Source organism: Plasmodium inui (genome assembly GCF_000524495.1).
Source record: "Plasmodium inui San Antonio 1 unplaced genomic scaffold supercont1.10, whole genome shotgun sequence".
In the NCBI taxonomy this organism is placed as follows: domain Eukaryota; phylum Apicomplexa; class Aconoidasida; order Haemosporida; family Plasmodiidae; genus Plasmodium; species Plasmodium inui.
In genome coordinates, this window is record NW_008481844.1 from 634,305 (window position 1) to 642,814 (window position 8,510).

Genomic DNA, 8,510 nt, shown 5'->3' on the forward strand with positions numbered 1-8,510 from the left:
AGAATGATGACCCCATTGGCAAGAATGATGACCCCATTGGCAAGAATGATGACCCCATTGGCAAGCGTGACGACCCCATTGGCAAGACAGATGACCCCATTGGCAAGCGTGACCACTCCATTGGCCAACGGGACGACCCCATGGGCAGCGAAATGTGGAGAGACCTACTCGAGTCGTACAAGGACGCCCCGAAGGCAGAGGACCTTAAGAAATACAACCAGTATATCTTGAAAAACCTGAACAAAATTTTAAACCTCTCCGCGCAGAAGGGTAGGCAGCAAATGGAGGATTATAAAGATAAGTACGAACTGAAAGATGGGTTCATTGTGAACGTCGTTACGTCCAGACACACTCCTCTGCTGTTCAACCCGTCGAAGGATATATACTTGTACCTGAACCAGATAAGCAGTAAGAAGGAGGTGAATTTTAAAAATATTTATGATAATTTGATGACCATTATTAAATACAAGGAGGGGAGTAACTTTTATGACAATCTCCTGCAGAGCAGGAGGATAGCGGGGGGGCTGTGGCGCGAGGTGGATCCTTCTCCCCCCGGTGGGGAAGTGAACACAAGAGTCAATCGATCTGCCAAACGGGTATTCGAGAGAGTGGTCGTCGATGGTGACTTGTCCATTGGGATGAACTCAAACGAGTTGAATGCGTTTTTGCTGTTTATTGAGCGTGGTGAGGAGATTAGCGGTGAAGGGGTTAGCAATGGGACGGCCCCAACTCGAGGAGACGTGCACTCCTTTTACCGAAATGTAAACCTGAGTGAATTCACCCCAGCGGCGGTTACCACGAAGGACCAAATCCACGATCAGCTGAAATTATTAAAGAAGAAGTACACGGAGAAGCTAAAGAACGAGGCAACGTGCGTGCTGGCCTTCCTCTACCTAATGGGAATAAATGACAACGGGGGGAAGTTGCAGCTACCGTATGGGTTCCCCCGAAATATTGATTACTCAGTTAAGCTCATAAGAAAGGGAAAAGATGGTCTATGTAATTTTCTAAGCGGCATACTCTACCATTTGAACCTCCCAATATTTGTGAATAATTCCTCCATATCGATAACAACTGAGATGAGTGAAGAGCTACTAGATTCTAATGACAACTCACTGAACAGCTTCTTCTATATATACTATAGAAATAATCGGAAAATAAGGAATCCCGATTTTTTGTCTAATGAAAACAGGATCATTCCTAACGCCGTGGATAATATAAAGTCAAAAATTGTGTCTTACTCCCTGGGTTCGACGAAGGATGATTTTTACAGTAAGCTTGCCTTCACCAATAATATGATCCGACTTAAGTACAAGAACAAGGATAGCAACATTTACTTGAGGGACTATTTTGACTTTACCTTTGATAAGAAGATTTACAAAAATTCCGTAATCAAGAATAACATTTCTCCGTTTCTTAGTTCCTGTGATTATTTGCTAAGCAACATCCTGGGGGCAGTAGTCGATTCGTTGAAGAATAGCTCCGCGATTGAAAGTGGGGTGTATGAAGAGAACATCAGTGAGAAGCATAGACATTTGATTCATAACACGGTGGAGCATAATAAGAGTTTATTTGAGTATTTTCTTAAGCTAGCCGATAGTAGAAATTCGTACGCTCTTGCAGCCCTGGGGGAGATTTACTACCTAGGGAATGAAAGCTTAGGCATTGAACGGGATGAAATGAAAGCCTTTGAGTTTTGGAAGAAGGCGGCGGACCAGGGAGATAGCACTTCTGCTTTGTCCACTGGGTATTCCTACCTCGATGAGTACAAGAAGCATTTGCGCAAGGAGGAGATTATTAAAACGATGAGTAAGGAGGACGTGCTGAATATGATTAAGGAGGAGAAACGTAGTAGTGGCGCTGCTGGGGAAGGGGCCAAGAAGGACGGCGCCCGGAAGGAGCCTAGGAAGGAGAGCGGTGGGAGCTACTTCGCCTTCGCTTCGGGGGGGACAGCTGCGAGGATGCACACTTCGGTGGGGCAGCCATCCGGACAGCAGAACGGAAGGGGCTCTGCCCCGGAGGGGGATTCTCCGGTTGGGAATTCTCCGCTTGGCGCCCCTAATTTTATGGAAGCTTCCGACGTGGCTTCGAGTTTTCCCAGCGCCCTGTATGGGGGCGGGTCTTCCGCTCCATCTGCTGCATCCGCTGCATCTGCTTCATCCACGCCAATCGCATCTCGCGGCTACGCGGCGAGCCAAGCAGGCATACCTTTTGGGGGGGGCGAACCGAGTCAGGATAGCGCAGAGAATACGACTAATGCGTGGAGCAGCCAAAGCGACGACATTATCGAGAAGTACATGAAGGAGCTGAGCGAGGAGCGAAACAAAGCCCTCAAAAACGCGGAGCAGTACTTCCAAAAGGCCATTCGAAATAATGAAGAGAGTATAGAACACATTTTGGCCAAGTATAACATATACAAGTTCGGATTGGGGACAAAAAAGAACCTGGAGCTAGCTGGACAGTATTTAAAGAAAGCGGCAGATAAGGGAGACAACATTTCACAGATGATGTTGGGCCATTACTACTCGGGGACGGACATCGGGGTTAAGATAAAAGACTATGATGAGAAGAACAAAATAGAGAATTTAAAAAAATCCTATAAGTACTATAGCATGTCAGCCAAGAATGGAAATATAATTTCGCTGTACAATAAGAGCATCTTAATTCTCAAAGGGGTGAATCCAAGTTTGAAGACCTTCAATGAGAAGTGTGAGAAAACGTTGAAGACGTTTCACTTTATTGGACTCTTTAATGAGCGTTTATATGTGTTGACTAAACTGCTAAGAAGGAACTACGATTTTAGGGATTACACGGGGTCCCTTCTGGTATCCGTTATTCTTTCCGAGCTGGGCGATCACCCCAACAATGTGAATGCGTCCATGCTGTGGGATTTGAAGCGGAAGACGATGCATACCTTCACCGAGAAGTATAACCTGGTGGAGGGTCTTTTGGCGGACTACCTGCAGAAGGCCCTCAGGGAGGAGAGGGCCACTGGCGCGGCTAGTGGTGGTAAACGCGTAGCTAACCCACTGGACCGAATAATCCACCGACTGTACAAGAAAGAAAAAGGGGGAAAATACTCCCTCAAGATGAAATCCAAACTCATCGGGGACTCCATTTTGAAAACTTGCACGATGATCACATCGAAGAGGTTCGAAAGGAAGAGCGCCCTTTTCAATATGAAGTTTTGTCTGTATTTGAGAGACGAGTTGCTGCACCGAAGGGGAGGGACGAACAAAGGTGAGAGAGGAAGCCGGGCCAAAAAAGACGAAAGAGGGAGCCCGGCCAACAACGGAGGGAGAAGCAATCGGGCCAAAAAAGACGAGAGAAGCAGCCAGGCCAACAAAGACCAACGAGACAGCCCCACCAGGAACCCCCCGCGAAACGCGTACAACTACGATGTGTACCAGCTGACCCAGGCTCACAAACAGATCGATCTCTTCGAAAGGTACCACCAGATCGTAAAGAGTGAAATGGAAAAGGGTGTCACTTCCCGAGAAAAGATACAGAAAGCTGAGAAAATTAAGGGGACCATTATGGAGCACTTCCGAACTAGTGAGTTCCTACACTGTTATTATAAGCCCATTTCGTATTATCAAATTAAGTTGGAAGAAGAGAAAAGGCAGAGTCTGAAAAGGAGCGCTCAAGAGGGAAGGAGCGGCCAAGAAGAAAGGAACAACCTTCTAGGGAGAAGTAGCAGCTACTCGGGGTACACCCCTTGGAAGTACAACAAGCATCAAATGACAGATTTATACGAAGCGGAGTTCTCTAGGTATTCTCCCCTCCTAGAAGGTGAAGACATGAAAGAAATCTTTTATTACCAAAACACTTATTCTTCAAGCATGTTTGAAGAAATTCAGAGTTTCTCCAAAAATTGCGACATCTGCAAGCAGTACTATGACATATATTCAGCCTACTATGGTTATAAAAAATCCACCATCGATCTGATTAAGAAGTATCGAGAAGGGGATGAGTACACGATAAAGAGTAAAAGAAAGGAGCTGCAATTTTTGATTAGGAACTCAGATGAAGAAGACCATGAGCCTTTGTACTACAAGGCATTGTTTTTGGAATCCAACAAATTGGAGAGCTTGAAAAATATTTTACACATTTATTTGAAGCTAGCTACGGACAATCACAACGCTTGCAACGTGATTGGTGTTCTGGGCATGTTTAAAATTTTGTTTAAGAAGGTCTTCTTCGACGTCAGTTTCTTCTTCGGGCGGAAGAAGGCGCAGCTTATTAGTGCGATTCGCGGGGAAGGCGCCATTATTAGCGGCCTCGGTGGCATTGGTGGGATTAACTGGAGAAGCGGTGGGAGCACCAGCGCGAGCAGCGACGGAAGTAACGAACGTGGCGAACGTGGCGGTTCTGCCCCTGCGCCACCGGCCAACTCGCTCCAAAAGTACATTTTTACCGACATGAATTCCTGCTCGCTGCAAAACAATTTTCTCTTCAAGTCCGAGTTCCACAACAAGTGCTTAAATTACGACCATTTTCTGAGCAGCAACCACGCGTATTCGCAGATCAGCTACCGCGACTTTTTCAAGCTCTTCTACACCGTCGTGTCCTCCTTTTTTAAAGTGGCGTAGCGGTGAAGCGATGAGGCTTCCAGGGGGTGAGGCTGTCAAGCGATGGTGCGACGGAGTTTCGTAGCGGTATCTCGGTAGCGCCGCGACGCGACTGAACGGCCTTCGTTGCTACGCCCTGCGCTGCTTCGCCCCACGCAGCCCCCCCTTCTTCCGATTGCGCCTCGGAGAGTTTACCCCTTTTTTTGGTGCGCCCCTCCGCCTTATTTTTACAACACAGCGTTACCACATCGCACGCGCCGCACACGCCAAATAGAAGTGCGCCTGTGCGGGTCGGTTTGTTCCTGCGCGTGCCCTGAATTAGCCGCGGATGTGTGTTCCACCTCGCGCTTTTTTTGTTTCCACAATTTAGGCTTTTGTTCGTTTCTCGCTTTAGCGTTACCGTTTCCATCTTCACTTTTTTTTCGCGTACTTTTCTCTTGTTTTTTACTTTTTGCTTTTTTTTTTTTCTTTTTTTTTTGTGCTTTGGATTGCCAAGCTGCCACCCCTCGCTGTAGGCCACCCACCCCCGTGTGTACGCACAACGACCCCCAGGCCGATTTTTCAGCGGGTATCTTTGCTTTACAATTTGTAGAAGACGACGCGTTTTGCGTCAGCCATTCGCAGTCACGCCCAGTCACGCGCATTTTTATTGTATATATGTATGTATTATATGCACGTACATATGCGCACGTCCGTAGAGTAAATGTCGTTATGAATTTAATTCTTTAATTTTTTTTTCTTTGTTCCGTTGTTTGATAATTAATAACTGTTAAATTTTGGGAAAAAAAAAAAAAACAAAAAAAGATCCAAGTACAAGGGAAGCGGCAGGGGCGAACTGGTCAATCGATCCCCCCGCGAGTGAATCTTCCCGGGGTGAAAAAAAATGTGTAAAATGGGCCAAAGGAAAATTAGCAATTGTAGCTTTCAAAATTTACAGACAATGTATTTGCGGTTAATTGTGGAAAGACAAGTTGGAGGAAATTTGTTTTTCACAAAATGGGTAGCGAAATGGGGAAATAATTGTGGGGAGGTTTTGAGTACGTGGGGGAGCGAAGCGAAGAGGATTCGCCCCATGGTAGCTCTTCAAACGGTAAACGAAACTGACCTTTTATGGAGCCCATGATCCGATCGCACTAAAATTGCGGTTATGTTGGGTGTGTCTCAGTTGTGCCCGTATAGTTCATGTCTGCTGTTCCCGTATAGTGGACGTCTGTTGTGCTCTTATAGTGTTGGTTTGTTCTTCCCCTGGAGGGAGAGACTCCATCGCAGTTGCTACTAATTTTTGTGCGGCTTCTTCTTGGCGGACTTGGCATTGCGCGTCCCGCCCTTGGAGGCGGTCTTTCTCTTCTTATCCTTTAGGACAAAACTGGTATTTTTAAACTTCTTGGATGAGGCAAGGTACTCCTGCACGTTTTCCTTTTTCACATTAATTTGGTAGTTACTTACGTCGTTGGATTGGCTGTGCCGATTGACCTGGCTTATTTGAAGCATATCTGTGTTGATTAACATGAGGGTGGTGAGAAAGTTTCTACACACTTGGTAGGGCTCCCTATGTTGGATGAGATTGCAGAGGGGGATTTTTTCTCCGCTGTTAACGGTATAATGGATGATGTTTTTTTTGTACACGTCGACATCATATTTGGGGTGGCTCCTGAGGAGCTGCAGTTTCTCTTCAAGGAAGACGTTCCATTTGTTGACTCTGCGATGGGAGGGAAGTGGTTTTCATAGAAGGGGAGTGCATAGAAGGGATGTCCATAGAGGGAATGTTCATAGAAGGGGTGTGCACGGGGTCGCCAAACGTGGCCGCACCGCGCACAATGTGATAGTGAAGAAACACCCACCTGTCGTGAATATCGTCATCGAAGGAAGCGAAAAACGCATCGGACGAGTCCTTTTTCTCAAAGACGTCCAGCGGAATGTCATCAATCATGCCATCTAGCATGCCATCATTTAGGGATCGCACATCTAGGAAGTTTTCACTGGTTAAATTGCAATGCCCCTCGGCGATTGTGTTTTCTTCATTCTGATCATCGACGTAATCTTCGTCCTGCAAAATGTCCAAGTCGTAGTTGTTCTTCTCGTCAAACAAATCCAAGGAGAAGTATTTTTCGACGTTTTTTTTTTTCTTCAATTCTTTTATTAAATTGTAGATGAGCGGCTCCAAATGGTAGTAGTCGAAGTTGAGACCCAGCTTTTGTATATAAATGTCTGGGATTTTTATTTGTTCAAATAGCTTCTGGTCGTTGGAGCGGGGGGGAAGCGTGTCGCGTAGGGTAGAGGAAGGGTCAACGGGAGGAGCAACAGCTCCGCTTGGCGAGTTCGCACCAGATGTGCTGTCACATTGCCTCCTCTGTGATGTCTCCCCACTTGGGGGGCATGAAAAATATTGCCTCTCCGCGTTTCGGGTGATAATATCTATAATTTGGCTGGGCTGCATGTAGGTGAAGAAATCCTCCGCATGTTTGATATTCTGGCAGTTAAGCATATAATAGTGTGGCAATTTCCTTTTTATTTCATTTTTTTCAAACGTCGGTGTTCCCATTCTGTCCTTGTCCATGTGGGCATTCTCGTCCAAGACGTACAGGTACTTCTTCTGTTCTTTAAACCTATTCAATAGATATTTTTTGCTTTTGATGATGCCTAGGGCGAGGTCATAATGGAAGAAATCACTCTTAAATAGGAAGACGTCTGAGCATAATTCATCATTCAGGAGGTCATTAAAATTGTAAGCCTTGTAAATGTCGTTCACCATCTTTTCCCTCTCAATATATTTGCTCAGATTTGCGGGAGACAAATATGTTGAATGTCTGGAGCAAGAAAAGTCGTACTTTTCAAAGAGCATGGAACTGTTTTGGTTTAAGATGGAAAAGTCGTATTGGTCATTTATGAAAACGTTGTAGTCGTTAATGTCTAGGAGGAGAATTCCATCGTTTTCTAGGTACATTTTGTCGAAGTTTAGCGGTTTTATGGAGTTTTGTTCAAGTACCTCCTCCGTTTCGTCGGTTAGACGGTCATTTTTTTCATTCGTCGATGCCGCGGTCGCCGCGATCGCCTCGCTAATAGCTCCTTCATTTTGCTTTGACATGCTGGAGTTCCCCTTTCGATCGTCACCGCCCCCACCATCAGCGTTGAGGTGAGAAACGCTCAAGTCGGTGCCCAGCCCACTGTCCACATCCATGTCTGTGCCTGTGACAGTGGCTGTAGCCATGTCTGCTCTCATTTCCACAGAGCCTTCCTTCTTCTTCACATTTTCAGAAAACAGAAAAGTGGGTAGTGGAATTGTCTTGATGAGAAGGTCGTCCTCCAGGCATGACTCGTTCTCCCCGGGGCAACTCTTTAAATTCTTTACTTCATTAATGAAGAGATACTCCTCCTCGTCGGACATAACGATGTGCTTCTTTCCTGCATTGCTATGTTTGTTGTCTTTGTAAATATTGTACAGCGTGTTATGAGCCAAATTGTGCAAGTGCTCGATTTTCAGGCCGAAGATTTTGACGCAGTTTTCCACAAAAATGGCCGCTGAGGTGAAGCTGTTCGTCACGTCTCTGTCCCGGTCCTTTTCCCCTTCTTTGTCACTCTCCTTCTCCCTTTCACCTTCGTGTATTCCCCCTTCTAATTCCTCCAGCACATTTCTGTCCAGGCAGTTGAGAAACTCCTGGATGGTCCTCGCCAGGTCGAAGTTTATCGATTCGCTCGTGTTGTTGCATTTTTGGAGATTCTGAATGAGGACAGTCAACTCGTCGGGCGTCGACATGGTGCGCATGGAAGGGGGGAAACGGACAGGGGTAACAAACGGGGGGGAATCTCCCACGTGGTGGTTCAGGGCTGATGACACCTCTAGTCGCGTGAACAAGTGGGAAGATAAAACAGGCTACTTAGGTACAGAGTGGACACGGAAGGGAGCCCGATGGGGCGCATATCAGTTCCGAAAAGGAACCC

The 8,510-nt window shown here is 46.2% G+C and overlaps 2 protein-coding genes across 2 annotated transcripts in view; one reads left to right on the top strand and one right to left on the bottom strand.

The window, feature by feature from the left end:
- Positions 1-4,592, top strand: part of C922_02856 (hypothetical protein) — a gene marked incomplete at both ends in the record, with an annotated part of 7,413 nt that extends 2,821 nt beyond the window's left edge. The window contains one exon of the mRNA XM_008818455.1: positions 91-4,592. Coding sequence (XP_008816677.1) covers positions 91-4,592 — 4,502 coding nt within the window. The remainder of the gene's footprint in view (positions 1-90) is intronic.
- A 1,254-nt stretch (positions 4,593-5,846) lies between these two features.
- Positions 5,847-8,325, bottom strand: C922_02857 (hypothetical protein; the record flags this gene model as incomplete). The annotated part of the gene is made up of 2 exons (XM_008818456.1): positions 5,847-6,270; positions 6,413-8,325. 2 exons carry the CDS (start codon positions 8,323-8,325, stop codon positions 5,847-5,849), a joined length of 2,337 nt encoding a protein of 778 aa, XP_008816678.1.
- Positions 8,326-8,510: the final 185 nt, after the last annotated feature.